The sequence below is a fragment of the Aspergillus nomiae genome (assembly GCF_001204775.2).
Source record: "Aspergillus nomiae NRRL 13137 chromosome Unknown contig00088, whole genome shotgun sequence".
NCBI classification, from domain to species: Eukaryota; Fungi; Ascomycota; class Eurotiomycetes; order Eurotiales; family Aspergillaceae; genus Aspergillus; species Aspergillus nomiae.
The window spans coordinates 74,388-92,163 of record NW_015378143.1 but is presented as its reverse complement, the minus strand read 5'-3'; the positions used below and the strand labels follow the sequence as shown (position 1 = coordinate 92,163).

The 17,776-nt window shown below is 48.3% G+C and overlaps 8 protein-coding genes across 8 annotated transcripts; 4 read left to right on the top strand and 4 right to left on the bottom strand.

The window, feature by feature from the left end:
- Positions 1–258: 258 nt before the first annotated feature.
- On the top strand, positions 259–1,529 carry alkA (DNA-3-methyladenine glycosylase II; the record flags this gene model as incomplete). The annotated part of the gene is made up of 3 exons (XM_015550100.1): positions 259–1,208; positions 1,281–1,403; positions 1,466–1,529. The coding sequence occupies 3 exons, from the start codon at positions 259–261 to the stop codon at positions 1,527–1,529; spliced, it is 1,137 nt and encodes a 378-aa protein (XP_015408155.1).
- A 287-nt stretch (positions 1,530–1,816) lies between these two features.
- Positions 1,817–2,954, bottom strand: ANOM_004842 (ubiquinol--cytochrome-c reductase subunit 7; the record flags this gene model as incomplete). Its single annotated transcript, XM_015550099.1, has 4 exons — positions 1,817–2,123; positions 2,315–2,368; positions 2,429–2,537; positions 2,724–2,954. Coding segments are annotated over 4 exons (447 nt in total), but the record flags the coding sequence as incomplete, so codon positions are not given.
- A 637-nt stretch (positions 2,955–3,591) lies between these two features.
- Positions 3,592–4,893, top strand: ANOM_004841 (putative mitochondrial carrier protein; the record flags this gene model as incomplete). The annotated part of the gene is made up of 3 exons (XM_015550098.1): positions 3,592–3,913; positions 3,980–4,066; positions 4,121–4,893. The coding sequence occupies 3 exons, from the start codon at positions 3,592–3,594 to the stop codon at positions 4,891–4,893; spliced, it is 1,182 nt and encodes a 393-aa protein (XP_015408157.1).
- Positions 4,894–6,803: 1,910 nt separating this feature from the next.
- Positions 6,804–7,162, bottom strand: ANOM_004840 (uncharacterized protein; the record flags this gene model as incomplete). The annotated part of the gene is made up of 2 exons (XM_015550097.1): positions 6,804–7,010; positions 7,130–7,162. 2 exons carry the CDS (start codon positions 7,160–7,162, stop codon positions 6,804–6,806), a joined length of 240 nt encoding a protein of 79 aa, XP_015408158.1.
- Positions 7,163–7,471: 309 nt separating this feature from the next.
- On the top strand, positions 7,472–8,049 carry ANOM_004839 (uncharacterized protein; the record flags this gene model as incomplete). Its single annotated transcript, XM_015550096.1, has 2 exons — positions 7,472–7,557; positions 7,758–8,049. 2 exons carry the CDS (start codon positions 7,472–7,474, stop codon positions 8,047–8,049), a joined length of 378 nt encoding a protein of 125 aa, XP_015408148.1.
- A 207-nt stretch (positions 8,050–8,256) lies between these two features.
- ANOM_004838 (putative iron-sulfur cofactor synthesis protein (Isu1)) lies at positions 8,257–9,242 on the top strand (the record flags this gene model as incomplete). Its single annotated transcript, XM_015550095.1, has 2 exons — positions 8,257–8,527; positions 9,032–9,242. 2 exons carry the CDS (start codon positions 8,257–8,259, stop codon positions 9,208–9,210), a joined length of 450 nt encoding a protein of 149 aa, XP_015408147.1. The 3' UTR covers positions 9,211–9,242.
- Positions 9,243–9,939: 697 nt separating this feature from the next.
- On the bottom strand, positions 9,940–12,099 carry ANOM_004837 (ABC1 kinase family protein; the record flags this gene model as incomplete). The annotated part of the gene is made up of 5 exons (XM_015550094.1): positions 9,940–10,187; positions 10,244–10,816; positions 10,867–11,471; positions 11,537–11,751; positions 11,881–12,099. Coding segments are annotated over 5 exons (1,812 nt in total), but the record flags the coding sequence as incomplete, so codon positions are not given.
- Positions 12,100–12,619: 520 nt separating this feature from the next.
- On the bottom strand, positions 12,620–17,146 carry ANOM_004836 (serine/threonine-protein kinase; the record flags this gene model as incomplete). Its single annotated transcript, XM_015550093.1, has 10 exons — positions 12,620–13,445; positions 13,506–13,956; positions 14,007–14,211; positions 14,263–15,150; positions 15,218–16,015; positions 16,066–16,498; positions 16,558–16,622; positions 16,690–16,719; positions 16,772–16,906; positions 16,964–17,146. 10 exons carry the CDS (start codon positions 17,144–17,146, stop codon positions 12,620–12,622), a joined length of 4,014 nt encoding a protein of 1,337 aa, XP_015408140.1.
- Positions 17,147–17,776: the final 630 nt, after the last annotated feature.

Below are 17,776 nucleotides of genomic sequence, written 5' to 3'. Positions count from 1 at the left end.
AGTAGACCTATTCCTTAATGACTATGAACTACACCAAATAAACACATACTATCAACATTCTCAAAGGTTCCTACTGCAGTGGGGAATACGAGCCCCCGTGATTGATGACATATCCCGAGCTCTCACCGCGACATTCACTAACCATTAGCTCCATCGCAAGCTTTCCAAAAGACCACTGAGTTAATTACATTCGAGATCCAGAACACCAAGATCATTTCTGAAGCGGAATATATATATAGAGCTATACAGGAATATACAATGGCCCTCCGGCGCTCTGCACGCTTAAGCGCCGTGACTAACAGCTTACAACCGGCCATCCAAACAAAGAAGACTAGCAAAGCCCAGCAAACCAACGGCGTCACCAAGGCACGAAAGCCCCCTGCAAAAGGAAAGAAAACGGCGGGCTTGAATCTAGAACGGACTTTTGAGAACCCACCTCCGAGCAAAACAGCAGACGCCGACACGGCCAAACAAGAAAAGCCCAATAACATTTTCGACCCTTTACCCACTGATCGGAGTATTAGCAGGCTACACTCTACGCCCCCTCCTCTTGACCGTCCCGTTGAACCTCACAGAACAAATGCGACCCTTCTAACACCCCACGGTTCTTCTCTGGTTGCCTACCCGCCCGGTACTGAGAATGCCTCGCCTAGCAAAACCGGCCGACCACGCCCAACAGCCACGACCGGTACGCTTCTCGAGAAAGCTGTCGCTCACCTAATTGCTACGGACCCCCGATTGGAGCCGGTCATAAAGCAACACCCGTGTCCGCTCTTTTCGCCAGAGGGTTTAGCAGAGGAGGTCGATCCGTTCCGAAGCCTGGTGGCTAGCATCATAGGGCAGCAGGTATCAGGCGCTGCGGCGAAGTCAATCAAGGATAAATTCGTGGCATTGTTCAACAGCAAGGACAGTGGAGATAATACACCAGAGACGAACCGTTTCCCGAAACCCGAAGAGATAATCAAGTGTGATATCACGACACTGCGGACTGCCGGTCTTTCTCAGCGGAAAGCCGAATATATCCAAGGACTATCGCACAAATTCGCAAGTGGCGAATTGAGTGCCCGAATGTTGCTGAATGCGAGCGACGAAGAACTTCTCGAGAAGCTGACGGCTGTCCGGGGCTTGGGCAAGTGGTCGGTTGAGATGTTTGCTTGCTTTGCGTTGAAGCGCATAGACGTCTTCTCGACCGGTGATCTGGGCGTGCAGTAAGTCATTGCGCGTTATGCCCATGCGGGTATGGCTGGACTGCCTCCAAATGGTTACTGACTATGGGATAGAAGGGGATGCGCCGCGTTCGTAGGGAAAGATGTGAGTAAATTAAAGGCAAAGGGGGGCGGTAAGTTCAAGTACATGGCAGAGAAGGATATGTTAGAGCTAGCTGCGAAATTCGCTCCGTATAGGTATGTGATTTGAGCCCCGAGAGCGAAACGCATGGAACGCAGTTCTCACACGGCCTTGATAGAAGTTTATTTATGTGGTACATGTGGAGGGTAGAGAACGTGGATATCGCGGTCTTGACTACTTAGAGGAGAGTAAACCCTTGGTTTGTAGTATATAACGTTGTTGATTTATATTGGGCGGCCTGGTAGTGTGTACTACCACGAAATGGAAACCCGCAGGTATCCTGCTAAAAGAAGTACTTTCCTAGGTTGCTGTTGGTATGAAACAAACCATTCAGAAACGTACTAGCTGGTTGTGGTCGTCAAGCCAAATGCTTATCAGATTACACCCGGCATATGTATCCATGGCTTCAGATACTACGACTGGTGGAGCCTCGGCCACAGACATTACTGACTGAATGGTCAATTGAAGGTATTCAATCAACAAAATGACGACAAATGAATTTGTACAATATCAGTACACATGATCGAACGACGTATCAAAACCAATTAAATTCAGCCGAGTGCTCATCGCAACTAAGCGCTGCAACCGAACCGAAACATAAGCCTGTGTTCATCTATAGCCTGCTTTTCTATCACCATGGCGCGGGTTTGAATCTTCCTAATCAGCAGAACTGAGCAAGGTATTTACCGGCGCTTGACAACGAGGGAGTCGAGATCCGCACGCTCCTTCTGCTCCTTCTCGATCTCGCGGATGATGGGGCTCAGGTATTCGACATCCTAGCAATAGCAATCAGCGATTTGTTGCTCCAAAGCCCCATAGAAAGTCTCGGATTCCTCTGTTTTGGGGTCCGAGGTGGCCTATATATGATGTAGGTCGGTTGACAAATCCGCTTCACGGGATTGGTCGAGAGGCTTTGCGGAGCATGGGAGGGCGAAATGCTAAGTAAAAAGCTTGAAATTCAACTCACATCAGAAGGCTTGGTCTGCTCATTGGCGGGGAGGAGGGTGTGGGAAACGGAGCACTGTTTGATGTATGCATTAGACCGCTGGTTGGGAAGATATCGTAGTTAGTAGAGACAAACCTGGAAAGCCCTGCGGATACGGAAGACACGGTCATAAGCCTCCTTAGGGGGAAGGCGCTTGATGGCCGTCTGGACAACCTCGCTCTCCTCGGGGATCAGGTCATCAGCCCTGTTTCTATTAGCCAAACTGCGTCTGATGTCGAGCTATTGAAAATTGTTTCCTGGACAGGCGTAGACCGAGATAGGACGGAGAGAGGCTATAGGAAATATTGAGGTATTCAATTGGGAGCCATCGCTTCGACCTATCGGTATTTGCCGGCGCCTGTTTTGGGAGATTGAGGGCAGGGAGGCCTACTTCAAACCGAGTCTTCTGTAGCCGGCGGCGTCGGTGTACCAATTGGCAATGGGCATCATCCAGCGCTTGAGCCAAGGGCGCTTGACGATATAGCTGCTGAGAGAGGGGGCGGACATGATGAATAATCCCAAATGGATGTATTCTGGGGTCAATTGATATGATGCGGAGAGGAGGGGGTCGTGAGATATCAGACAAGCTGAGCAAGAGTTGGCCCGACGTTGGAGATTGTGCAAAACGGAGGTTCGGCGGGTGACTTTCCCAAAAACATCCGATCTTTCATGCCTGAGGCAATTAATCTGACCTTGACGCTTCCGATCACTACACACGTGACTAATACTCGGCTTGGCTCAGACTGCATAGCGCTTGGGACCGGGGTGAACTTAATAGTACTCCACCTGACCGACAGAGGAGGTTCCTTCGATTCACCTCATTTACCATTCTCCGTACTGCTCCGTCCTCGCCGTCAGTTCCGAAAATCTCGATTGACTCATTTCCCCCTCGACTTGCAACCCTATCCATCATCCCCAATCTTTGTGAATTGGTTATGGGGATCATCAACCGTTAAATTCATCCTGTGGTCCTGTAGGGGAGCTGAGTCGCTTCAAAAACCCCACCTGTCTGTGCTTCGGATAGGGCACGCTCAATCATAAGGTGGATTTCTCAGCATCGAGTCATTTGTCAAGACCCCCTCAATTCATTGGACCAGATACTTCCATTCCAACGCTCGCTGCAAAAGACGGAAAACGTTCACACTCCGCAGGACAACCAACCATTCTGGGTTCCGGAGCGAGCATTGATATGCTCGGGTCCGGGAGCCCTCGTGACAATTAAGACGGATAGATAGACTGCTAGGGCGCTGGCTAGAAGGATGTTTTCAGAAGAACACGGCACTTCGGCGACTGCCAACAGCTCCCAAGAGCAGCAGATTACACATTCAGACGGCCCTACCACCCCCAGCTTCGATGCGCCTTCCGCTACAAGCCCGCCGAGTTCTGGGTTAATAACTCGCCTCGAACTACTCTCTACCCGCGTTCCAGACTTTTATATTGCCCCGTTTTGCGGTGCCAGTGCGGGTGTAGCGTCCGGTATCGTGACATGTCCTCTCGATGTGATCAAGACCAAGTTACAAGCCCAAGGCGGGTTTGTGCGGAGGGGCGGGCAGGTAGTTGAAGCGAAAGCGTTATACCGAGGTATGCTAGGTACTGGAAGGATGATATGGCGTGAAGATGGTATTCGAGGACTATACCAAGGTTTAGGCCCCATGATTTTGGGATATTTGCCTACATGGGCTGTTTACTTGGCGGTTTATGATAGATCTCGGGAGTATTATCATGGAGTCACCGGTTTGTTCCCCCCTTAACTATCCCAGGAATCTGTTTTACTAAAGCTCTGAGCAGATAGCTGGTGGCTTGCAAGAGGTTATGCTTCTATAACGGCTGGCGCTTGCTCTACAATCGTGACGAATCCGATTTGGGTCATCAAAACGCGACTCATGTCACAGAGCCTTAGGTCAGATAGCGAGGGCTTCCGTGCTCCATGGCGGTACTCGGGCACATGGGATGCGGCTCGCAAGATGTACAAGACCGAAGGGATTCGGTCATTTTACGCGGGGCTCACACCGGCATTGTTGGGGTTGACACATGTTGCCATACAATTTCCGCTTTACGAATATTTGAAAATGGCATTTACTGGGTACGGAATTGGGGAACATCCTGACAACGGTACCTCTCACTGGATTGGGATATCGTTGGCGACATTCCTTAGTAAGATCTGCGCGAGCACAGTGACCTATCCGCATGAGGTACTGCGAACGAGACTTCAAACCCAACAGAGAACGTCTCCTGTGTCTTCTCCGGAAGAGATAGCCTTCCGCGGGGGAGTAGACCACCCAGAGTGCCGTGGTAGGCCTCCAACAGCGGCCTCATCGGATGGAATGCCTAATCGGCCTCGGTATACGGGGGTTGTTCGTACGTGTCAGACTATCTTGAAAGAAGAGGGTTGGCGAGCATTTTACTCAGGAATAGGCACGAACCTATTCCGTGCTGTTCCGGCCGCCATGACCACCATGCTTACATACGAATATCTACGGAAAACGATTAGCCACCTTCAACACGAAGGGGCATTGAAGCAGCAGATGGCAGAAGCAGCTAAAGACTCTTCTGGTATATGATGATGACTGAACATCCAATCATTAGTTGCTCTGAGGCATTGCAGGCTATTGTAAACCTCAATGCTACCATTACCAAGGGAGCTAATTGTATGCGCCCTGGCGTTTTGGCTTTGCGCTCTTAGTAATGGATACAGCAAGGAACTGTCTTGTGCTTGTTCCTTTTCTTACAAGCTCTACCCTCATACATCAAAATAAAGGGTCTTACCTTTGAATGTGTTCCTCGGCATCGGGGGTAGTCGGTTTCAAGGGTGTTAAGGTAGATCGAGGTTTTGGCATGTGAAGAATCGGTTTCCCTGATCTCTACAGCCTTATGACCGGTTTGTGTTTGGTAGAAGACCTCTTTTTATTTTGTCTTTTTCGTTAATTCACGAGCGTTCGATTATTTTTCGCATACCACTTGCATGGCTGCTCTTGTACATACGTTACTACACCTACGTGTTTATCGCCAGAATACGCATATACTGAGTGAAGCGAAGTACTTGAGATAAAATGGACTAGAGAAGACGACTATGATTGAAGCCTATCATGCGATCTACTTGGTTGTTTGGGTAGAGATGAACCTTTGCATATACATCAAAGCAGTATACACATGAATAAATCAGTTTCAGAAAGCACAATGATGTGCTTCATGGAACAAAAGCTGTGTACTTGATTTGTTGGATTTTGTGATTCTCCTACACTGTATGCAATCTCATGACTATTTAGTATATGTTTCAGCTTTTGTTTCACATCATAGAGCCAAAAAGATAAAATTATGCCAAGCAATTAGCCCGATAACACGCTGGTTGGTCAAGCATCATTGGTCTAGTGGTAGAATTCATCGTTGCCATCGATGAGGCCCGTGTTCGATTCACGGATGATGCAATCTCTTTTTTGCTTATTGGAGCTGTGATTGATATGAATAATGTTACCTAGTCGAGTCTGTTGCAATGGGATAACCCCTTTTGCAGTTGTCTTCCCTAGATATTCCAAATACTCTCCCCTTGCACAATGAATTGTCTTCTCAGACTTTCTTTTTTGTGGTACTTTAATCTCAAATCTATCGGCTTTGAAGCCATTCTGTTGATTTACTATCTGGGGGGCAGCTCGGCTATTTATGCATATGTGGATGATGGCTCATCAAAATAATTTGAAAAAAAAGGCGTCATGGATAGTATATATTGCGCACTTGTTCACTGCCTGAGCCACGGTGGTCTTGAAGATAATGCCATGCACACCTTGCTATAGCACCACGCTATACTACTACTGAGACGCATTATTCCTGGTCAAGCAGGGCTAAGACACCTCAGGGCTTGGAGAAAATGTGGAAACAAAGGTATAAGCTAAACCTGGATTTGACTTCTCAATTAGGAAGTTCTATAGAACGACTCATGACCAAGTCCAACGCTTAGTCATCATCCTACTACTGACACCCGAATAGGACTAGCCGCAATTAAACGATCTACCTACTTTTTTTTTTACGTCTCCCACAGTCACCGACTTCTCCCTCAGTTAACTTCTTATGAACATCGAAAACCTTACAGGTAATGTTTAACCCTATCAGAATTGCGTCTCTTGCCCTCTATAATGTCTAGAGGGATTTTTAAAGCCGCTGTTGCTATCCGATGATATGATGATACTTCTTTATAAATGGTAGATCCAGTCAACACTCTGGAAAGGACTATTTCATACACTGAAAATTCTGATCATGGATATCACTGCGAAGTGTGACTTAGCATTTGGCTGTACATCTGCTAACCTTTCACTAGTGTACCCTATAGTATTACCTCACTGATAGGATAGCTTAATTAGTTAGCAAATACCAAAAACAATGAGAGAAGAATTGATATTAGATGCGATATACGTACCCCTTCAGCCCGTAGAACTACGCCCATGACTGCAACTCTCTTGATCATACCGTACAACATGCGTTACTTTGACACCTTCCGTTCAGCTTCGCGACTTTCCTCTAGTGCCTGCTGAACCCATGACACTTGCTCCGTCTTCTCTCCTGCGGATTTCTGACGTGTCGCGGTGCTTGGTGCCTGCGCTTCACGGCGCGCGGTACGGATGGAGCTGACGCAGTAGGTGGTGAGGATGAGAGCCATGGAAAAGGCAGCTATGGGGGCGTTGACAGACTGGTGAGGTTAATTGCTGTGAAATAATACCTACGGGGATAATGGTACTACTGGCGATAAGGAGGCTCGGTGTTTATGCATCCTTTACAGATACCATAAAAGGGTAAGATCAAACTTACTCCCGACGATCGACCAAAGATTTTCCCCGCCATTTCCACGCTTCTTATATCTTAATGTACATAGCACGAATTATCGCTTGCGGATTTTCAAAATAGAAAAGGGAAGGTTGATATGAGCTGATAATGGCCGGGGGATAGTTATTCCCTAACCGAATGAGGAAGGTCTTATCAGATGGAGGGCGGCAAATCCCCCCAGATCAGAGAGATTAATTACACCAACGCGCCGGTAAAAGGGTGTTCTGTTCGCTTGGTAATTCAGACTGTACGAGACCCTCGTTGGTTATCGGGAGGACTAATACCGGTCCTAAACCGGGATTCTATACTAGAAACGAACTAGAACGAATGCATCCCGCCAGTTCTCCCACCGGTGGAACTCCCCTGCGGTTTCCCGTGGGAAATGGCTTGGACGGCCAACCACTTGCATCGATGTTCTCATCATGAGGAAAGGTCATTTGCTGGGTCTCTCCATCAGATAACCAATCCTTCTGTCATTTGGTGCTGCGCGACTCGGGGGTAACGTCATGTCCGAGGCCGGACCCGCGAAGGCGACGGGGTTGCTGAAAGGGGCCTAGCGCCGGTGATTTAGGTCGGGTTTGTCATCGCCCATTTTATCATATTAATCAATCAGTGAAGTTCGATCAATCTTTCTTCAACCATCACTACCTCGGTCATCGATTCTTCATCCCCCACAACCGGAGGTCTTTCCGCATAACTATCTGAATCGCTTTGCACGACTTCGAGCAATTGGTTATACATCCTCAGAAATGTTCAGACGTCTGGTAACTGTCGCTCCCCGCGTTGGCACCGTGGTGTCGCCTCGCATCACCCCGGCCCTTTCCGGCATCCAAAGCCAGCCCATTCTCCGGGCCCCTGCGACGAAGAGAGGATATCATGAGAAAGATACGTACTTTGCTTCTTAAGAAAAGGATGACAACGAAACTGACTGCATGCACTGTTAGATCACTATAACAACCCCCGTAACGGTACGTCGACTTGCACATATCAGAAGCTATTCGACCTGTGATAGATTGGGATGCACAAACGGCCGATACATCTTCTTTATCCGATGCACCCGACTGTTCCCCGGCTGTCTTTTTATGCTTCTTTCTATCGCGGTAGTCCCCGCCATGAGTAAGGCTAACACTCCCAAAGTTGGCAGTTTCAACAAGAACGACGCCGACGTTGCCACTGGTCTTGTTGGCGCCCCCGCTTGCGGTGATGTCATGAAGCTCCAGATTCGTGTTGACAAGGATACGAATGTGATCAGCGACGTCAGGTTCAAGACATTTGGCTGTGGCAGCGCCATTGCCAGTTCGAGTTACCTGACAGAGTTGGTGCGCGGTATGACTCTCGAGGAGGCCGGAAAGATCAAGAATACTGAAATTGCTCGTGAACTTTGTAAGTTTTCCGACGGAAACCATACATTATCATGTATCCTACAGTTTGCTAACTTTACATTCCAGGCTGTAAGTTATTCATCGTTCTTTTCCCTCGCCCTACATTACCCTGCCTTTGAACGCGTCTTTCCCAACCAATGTTTGTTCATTGTGCCCGAATGCCGAAACTTGCAAGCTAGCCAATGTGCTCCTGTGAGGGTGATTTTGTGGGGTTTCGTACATGCGTATGTGGATCTTGGGTAAATGGTCGACTTCCAAGATTCCGTTACCAATGTGCGAAGCTGCCGGTCTTGGAGAACACGGAGCCTTGGGGCATTATTGATTCTAGAAGGACTTTGGATCGACTTTCTCATTGAAAGATATCCCGCAATGTGTTCCCCAACTAGGTCCCATTGTTCACCCTGCCCCAATTGCTGCATTGAATGGCTTGTCCTTCATTCCTACCTCAAGAACACTATTCAATCACATGTTCGCCTCTGGGAGAAAACATACTGACCAAATCTAGTGCCCCCCGTGAAGTTGCACTGCTCGATGCTTGCTGAGGACGCCATCAAGTCCGCGATTTCCAACTACTATACCAAGAACCCTAACGCTCGTACGACCAACCTTGGAGGTACCGGTGCCTCTATCCCTAACGTCAAGGTTGAGATTGAGAAGTCCGAGGGTGCCGCTGCTACTGCTTAACGAACCAACAAGCACCACAGTCAAAGTACAAAAAATCGAAAATTCAAACCAACAAAAAATTCAAGTTGATACCAGATGAGATTTCCTCAACAGTTTTACGGTTTATTAGCGGGAGGTTGATATTACCTTTTAGAATGGAATAGCGTGCTTGGATGGGTCGTTCTATTCCGGCAACAGACTGCATTGGGTACAGTCCTTTACTGAAGGTTGCTATTCTTCTTCACCAATGTTTTTTTCTTTTCTTTTTTCCTTGTCCGTGATAACGCAGGAAGGCATTGTGATATAGTCCACTTGATGTGTCAAATAGTCTAATGAAAAGCACTTGCGTGCAGTGAATTTGGATCGTTCTATTGCTCATTGACCCGCATTTCCCTGTACAATCTAAGTCCGCGGTATCTATATGGAGGGATTGGCGTACTCTGGACTTTTTGACAATCTATATTCATCCGCTCAGGAGAGATCTCTATTGATATACATATATTTATAAGGAAACAAAGAATAGGAACTTGTCGTCCATAAACCAAAACCAGCCAAATGAAGAAAAGAAAAGCCCACCCGCCATGGTGAAACACATAACCAGGAAAGAAACGCCGGTGATGCAGATAAGCCAACCCTTTGCTCATCTATCGATCATTAACCGAGTGGGAAAGAAAGAAAAGGTCTAAAATAAGAATGTACAGGGTGCTACTTCTGACAACGTATCCAGAAGAGATGGTCTAAGCTGGTTCGCTAGAGTAGTCCGAGTCGACTCTTCAGAGACAGCAATGTCTCGTAGACCGATAGCTTGAGCTCGACGCGGAGGTACCCGGTCCAAGCAGCGAGGAAGCGAAGGAAGTTGAAGGGACGGAGAAGACCGCCCGTTTCGTGGATCAGGTCCATTTGTTCCTCGAAGACGGTGCGAGTGGCGTAGCGAGCGAGGATCAAGAATGTGCGGACGGGGCCTTGTCTGGTGTGGAGATTTTCGTCGAGGCTGCGGGCTGTGCGGGTTGTTAGTTTACCATTGTACTCGGGCAGGTGGCAATGGTACACTTACTGAGGTCATTGGTCTTAAGGATCAGGAGGATGATTCTGGGTACCTGACCCAGCAGTTCGACCAGCTGCTGCAACATGCCCTCTCCAAGAGCGCCGGACATGCTCTCCTTCTCCGCAGTTGTGCGTGTGGTGGCAATGTTCTTCTTGGTCAACTTGGTGTAGTCTCTACCAGTGATTGCGCTGGCGAAGAGAGGGAACTGCTCGTCCGTGATGCCCGCCACCTTGCGGGAATACTCGCGCATGTGTGCCTCGTCAGCTTCGATGACCGCCAACCATAGCTTGGCGTAGTTGCGACGCAAATCACGGGGGATATCACGGTACAATCCATGGTCGTAGAGGATGATGTCGAAGTTTTGACCGCGCCGGTTAGGGTTTTTGCGGATCGCAATATTGCCACCATGAGGATCGCAGTGCAAAGGAGCATTGTCGCCAAAAATCATCTCGTTGAAGATATGCGCTAGGGCAGCGGAGACTTCGTCACGATCGATATTGTTGGAATCCAGGAACTCTAGATCATCCGGTCGACGGCCGGACAAGAACTCCATGACGAGGATGCGCTTCTGAGCCCACATAACTGTGCCTATTAGTATACAGTAACTGCGTTGCAATGAAGCTAGTACGTACCTTCTGGGATGACAAGCGGCGCATCTGAATGTTCCTTGAAGTACTTGCTAGCCCTCCTAGCATTGTCGGCTTCCATCCTAAAGTCTAATTCTTGTGGCAAGGATAGATCCATTTCCTTCGAAAGCCACTCCAGATCATACTCAGGGAAGAAGCGCTTCAGGGTAGAAAAGGTGAATCTGGTCAATGCCAGATCCAAGGGGACCCATTCCGCCAATGCTGGATGCTGCACCTTGACTGCAACCTTCTGGCCAGTTTCCTTCAGGATACCGATGTGAACTTGGGCAAGGGAAGCGGCGCCAATTGGTTCTGGATCGAAACTTGAGAAGAGCTCGTCGATTCGACGGCCGGTGTCGGCGATGAACATTTGTTCGATTGATTCGATCGAGGAGACAGGGCATTTATCCTGAAGCGGAATGAATGTTGTCGTCCATTCTAATGGCAGCAAGTAGCCCATACTGCTGAGGTGTTGTCCCAACTTAATAAAAATGGAGCCATTCTTCTCGAGAACCCTTAGAGTCCGCTCTGCGCAACGCTTGTGACATGCTCGGAGTTCGTCGTTTCGTTCTTCGGGTGAGGATGTTTCCCGGTTGAGGGTTACTCGATAGCTTAAAGCGTTGGTATGAGCATAAGTGACAAAAAAATATGTATGATGTGCATGTGTCCGACTTACTCATTGATACACACGGCCAATGTGCCAACGACCCTCCCCGTTCTCGCCGCAGCACGATAAAGATGCTGAACATTGTCTGAGAATGCCACCACTCCAATGAGTATAGTTCCGCCAACAACCGTATACGTGATCACTTTTCTCCGTGACCATTCTGACCCCGATGGTTTCCTGCCATTGCCGTTCGCCTTCTCCGCCGCACCAAACAAGGCGGAGGTCTTGGTTGAATAAGAAGCATGTGGTATTGATGCTACCAACGGTACTTGTGGGCGTAATTGGCAGGTTTTTTAAAGGCTTTTGCGGAGTTGGAGACTGATCTGTGAACAGACAAGGGGCCCGAAGCGCACTGGAAAGGGCGAATCCAAGAAGTAGACGAGGTATATCGGAGCACCGGCGCAGGATCCAAATCGGATGCCCGCAGCGGAGCGCGGAGCGCCGCCCTCATACCGTACACAAGCAATGCCGTATGAAGAGCGACCGCAAATCGAGAGGGAGAGTGGAATGGGCAATAGTTCCAGCGGTATAATATCAGGCCATTTGCGTCGGGGGGCGTCACGGGGAAGAAGGACTTGAAATCCCGTAGAATACTTAGTTTGCTCCACCGTCGGACTCGCCGCTTGCCGCTTTTAGCTCTTGTCCCGAAGTACTCCGACTCTTGCAGATTAACCCAATCCTTTCGCCTGATTGCTCTAGAGGGCTGAATTCAGTATATCCTTTCATATTAACAAGTACTCCTACTCATGACTGCAGGAGATAGCCATCCCTGCACTATCTACATAGACCAGTCAAGCAGCAGACCGGACCATCTTCCTGAACTGCCATGCATTGGAACAGGAACGACGAGTCCGAACGATACCCTTTGCATCTGCTATACCTCAAACAAAGAAACTGTCTACGTAAGACAAGTTCTAGACCAACAAAGGAAAATCCCCAATGCGCCATCCTATGCAATGCATACCTATGAGACCCAATATACCGCAGACTTTTTAAGCGTTTGAGAATCCGCAACCCCCAAGGACCAAGGAAAATATGCACAAAAATCCAGGAAAGAGAATGTGAAACACAGGACAGCCTTATGTGTCAAGCTCACGGCGTCCACTCTGCATCTGTTTGTGTTGTATGTCGACGTCGAGGTAGGATTGAAGGCCGTCGGGATGCTGAACTTGGTCTTCGACCGTCTTCTTCAGCCAGAAGGTCGACATGGGATAGCCTGTTGGACACTCGCGGGACCCTGTTCCTCGACACACCAGGGTTCCCATTCAAGCCTGCCGCAAGGCCCGAACTGACCCCGTCTCTACTTCCAGGTCGGATTACAAGGGCAGAGCCACTCAGGGCATTTCGAGGGTGCCGTTGGCTCTCCCGACCTTCAAAGAACCCTTTGGACTGACTACCCCGGTTGATTTGTGGCGTGGACGGGGCAGACTGGTTCGCCAATAGACTGGGAGGTGTTGTGGACGTACTTCGCCGTCGTACGCCAGGTTTGCGTTTACCCAGGCTATAGGCTTCGCTTCTCTCGTTTGATTGAATTAATTTTCCAGCCATATCCCTGACGAGAATGGCAGAATCGTTCTCTAACTCCCTGATCGCGTCCAGCAATCCATATTTGGCTAGAAGGCCACCCTGCTCTTCGCTTGCATCGCAGATGCTGGATATTATACGGAGTAAATTCAACCGCACTGCTGCTTTACTATGACGTAGTTTCTGCCCTATTCTGCTGAACAGGTCTGGTCGCGCGAGCGTCGAGGCAATGGGGGGACTCAGTCTAAGAAGTTTCTGGAGGGGTTCAAGGAGATTCTCAAATGCATTTGCCTTTGATATGGTTAAACACCTAACAATGGAATCTGTAAATGATGGTTTATCGGGTCGGTTGTCGAGGAGGTGCTCCTCAACCTTCGCTGTCTCTTCTTGAAGCCTGTCGATCGGTTAGGCTCGAGCACATTCATTCCAATACAGCCGGGACGAAAATACTAACCATGTAAAGATAGCGTCTAGCGCAGTCACTTGCCAATATGGGTCGGAAAGTAAAGATATATAGAATGCCAGGCCCTTGTTGCGCCACAGCTCACGGCGGCCAACTTTGCCAGAATGAGCCATGTCGCAGAGAATTGGTAATGCGAATTCCTTCAATGGCCGTTCTGTCTTTACTATCTTTTGAAGCAGCGGAACAATGCCATTCAGAGCCGCGTCCTCCTGTCGAGGCTTGTTTAAGCGGCACATATTGTAGATGGTATTTAGGATCTGGTTCGAAACTTCTCGGAAATGGGGTCGCTTAATGGTAGACCTGAGCAGGTCCGTCAACACATCGATAGCATTCGAATTCTGTAGAGAATCCAGAGTGGTCGATAACATAGACAGGTTTTTGATGAACTTCAACATGGTTATCTGGTGGGCAGGAGTCATGCGCTTTAGTTCTTTAAGTACCCCTAGCGACGATGTTAGTATCATTAAGATCAAGACTTGGAGTCATTCTTACTGTGTAGAACCGTTCTCTCAGCAACCATCTCTTTTACATGATTTTCGGCCTGTGAGAAAATGAAGAAGATGTTCGCAATACGACCTTCGACAGTCTCCGCCAGCTCCCCTTCTTCATCCAATACCCGACTCAGGACTAACGACAGAGGATCCAATACCGAGTTGCGGGACAGGATTCTACAAAAGTCATTTTTTGGCGTTGAACCCTAAAAGGATTTGTCAGAGTATCCCTCAAAGTGGAAAATGCAGGTACATACCTGCAACTCAAAAACGCTCCAGATACCGGTCACTCCAATTAATACTAGATCACGCTCATCTTCGTAATCATCTTCCAGGAACTCAACTAGAACATTCAGTCCTCCTGCACTGACGAACATCTGCAAAGTGAGAGTGGAAGTTTGATACATCTGCTGTACGAAGGTTGCTGCTTCAAGTCGGATCTCTCGTGGGTACTTTTTCGCAGCGAACTCGTTAATGATAGGAATACCTCCAACGAAACAAAGATTTTCTTGTATCTCATAATCATTGTAGATGATCGCGTTAACGATTCTCAGTAGGCATAAAATGATGTCACGCCGACGGCACATGTCAAGAATCTCAAGTATTGGTAGCATCCCATGGGCGCTGATGATGATGTTTTTAGTCTCCGGGAGATCATAGAAAACGTTCAGAAGTTGCTCGGAGATTTCGCCAAGCACGTCCTCATCCTGTGAGGTCTTCAATGAGCTAACAAGACCCTCGACCTGACCACGGAGCCGCGCATGTTTGTCGCGTGCGATATTCGCTTCCAGGTCTACTTCGTCTAACCCTTCCTCGAGCTGAGCAAACGGATCATCCTCATCATCCTGGTCCCCGAGCCAAGAATCATTTGACAGCTTAGAATTCAGCATCAATGTGCCTTGGTCAGAGCTTCCCTCGCTCTCAGACTTGTCCAGAGTTACTTGATCCGCACCAAGAATATCAGAGAAATCTTCGTCTCTTTCATTTTCAGCGAACCTTTGTATCTCTATGGCTGATCGATGGCGTTTAACAGATATCCTTTTCCTAAGCTGAGGTTGGGGGTCATTCTCATCTTCAAGGTGCGGTTGATATCGGACTACGTTCGTGGGTGAAAATACTAGCCCATCCATGTCGTCATCGGCTTCCTGTTAAGAGGTTAGAGAAGACTTGCTCATAAGTCACTCCGATAGCAATGACGGTTTTCATGTTTACCTGAAAAAGGCCAAGCTTCCGGTCCAGGACATCTTCGTTCGCCTGTATAAGATCGGAGTAATCCTCTACAGAGTTTTCCTTGTAGTAAGAAGCTGGACGGGGTTGTCTCATTGGAGGTACCGGGTTCTGTGTCAGGATGGGCACGTTATGCATGGCGATGGCGTTGTTATTGATCGAGTAACGTGGTTGGTTTTGCATCTGTGTATCTTCGATGCCAGCTTGTTTGGTTGGAAATGGTCGTATGGTTTCCAGATTATCCGAGTCTCCAGACTGCAGCGAGGTTCGAAAAGAATCATCGAAATCGTCAAAGTTTTCTTCAGACCTTAAGACTGTCCCATCCAAAGACGCAAAAGCCTTGAGCTTTTCAGAGGAGAGCATCCCCCCGAAGTTATCCTGTGGGCGAAGGTGAGGTAATTGCAATGCGCTAGGGGAAATCGCAGTAGCGAAGTCGTCATCCCAATTGTCTTCTTCGATGGAATCGGGAGACCTGAACCGATCTGCCACATTTCGGGAAATCGGAGACGCCTTCGTGGGCGTACTGCGGGGTGATGTTAGAGGGGCTGAACTTTGATAATCATGCCTGAACGGTCTTCGCAAAGTTCCTGCTTCGGGTGAACGCAGGGCTTCGTTCCACTCTTGGACACTTTTGACTGCCTCCTCATACTCGGTTGACTTTTTGGGAACAGCCGAATCAGATCTGCGGGCGTTGACAATCCAGGGATGTTTCAGAAGCTTCTTCGCAGAAACGCGGAGGTTCGGGTCTTTCTGGAAGCACTGCATTAAGAAATCCTTGACAGCCTGTTGTGTTGGTTAGACATGGAACGACATTTTCATGACGGGGGACAGACCGGAGAGGCGCCTTGCGGAAGGGGAGGATGATCATCATGGACAATGCGGTAAAGAGCCGGCATTGGCTGAAGATTGTAATAGGGAGGCTTCCCTTCCAACAGCTCAATCACCGTACAACCAAGACTCCAGATATCTGAAGCTGTTGTTGCACCTGACAGTTCAATCACTTCCGGGGCCATCCAATACGGCGTGCCAACAACACTTGATTCATTGAGCCCAGTAGTACGGCTAGCAACACCGAAGTCCGCAAGTTTGACAAGGCCTTGTTTAGTCGTGAGAATATTCGCGCCTTTAATATCTCTATGTATGACACCTTGCTCATGGAGATATAAGAGACCGTGGAGAACCTGCGACATGTATAGCCCAACCAGGTTTTCTGGGAAACGGCCAAAATTCTTTGCGATTGAATGTAAGGAGCCATTTTCACAGTATCTAAGTCTGTCAGCAACTCTTGCCCTGAAACCAATCCGATGGAGGCTCAGTAAACGTACTCAAGTATGATGTTTAGAGTTTCAGCGGACTTTACAAATCCATGGTACTTCACGATGTTTGAGTGCTGCAGTCGTTGGGTTAGTTGTCTACCAGGGTTCGGATCTACGTAGTCCTCGATCATTGGAGCTTACATCCAAATTCTTCAGAAGATCAATTTCCAGCTGCAGAACTCCAGATTAGCAATGCGTATATCAATTCACTGCCAGATCTTACCATAATGACACGTAATTCACTCTTTGGGAGATCGGCCAGTTTTATCTGTTTTACGGCAACAGTTTCCCCAGTATTCCAGTTCAGTGCCCTGTAGACTGATCCAAATGCGCCTTTACCCAAACAATCACCCAGTTGCTACCGTATAAAGCGTCAGTAACTTATTTCACTAGGTTTCCGGAATCACAGCCATACGTAATCCTTCAGTTCTGCGACATCCTTGGCCGTAGTTTTCGCCACTCTATCATCTTTCGGCCTGTCATCTCGTTTTGATGGGCTGGAGCCGAGTTTTGCCAGTCGTGCTTTGGCGGGCGCACTCTGTGGTTTAGAAGATGGAGGGGCCCCCTCAATCCCCCCACTGCTTCGAGAAACCATCATCCAGACTAATATGAGTTGACCCCCTCGTCAGATACAGTCTGGATTCACCGATGTCGACAGATGATCTCGGACCTTGCGGTTTCAGGAGAGGGACGGGACGGCTGAAGGCAGGAGCCAGGCGATCGGAGTATTGTTCATATCAGCAAAACCTGTTTTTCGTGGCCACACATCATTAGTGAGAGCTGAGAATAGAACAACAAAGCATATGGCGAAGATGAAGGAAGGTAATAATGCCGGAAAAGACATGGCATGAGCACAGCTTAGGAAAAAACGTACAGATAACTTACTGCTCTCACACCCATTAAGCCGCGTTGAACCAAGCGCGTCTCTGCACACATCAGATTCCTGCAGCTCTCTTTGAGGTCAGAATTTTCAATTTACTTGATAGGAAACTGCACAAACAGTCTCAAGACAGTTACAAAAAAAGAAAATATAACTTACCGCTGTGTCGGCTGAACCAAATGCAACAAATTGAAGGGTGTTTTGAACTTTCCCTTTCTCCACAATTCAGGCCACCACCAGTTTGGGGCATGACGCAGTGACCGCCTCTGTATCTCCGATCAGTCTTATCGGACCCCGAGTAATGTGCACTGTTCTTTACATGTTACTATTATTTTTATGACTGCTGTC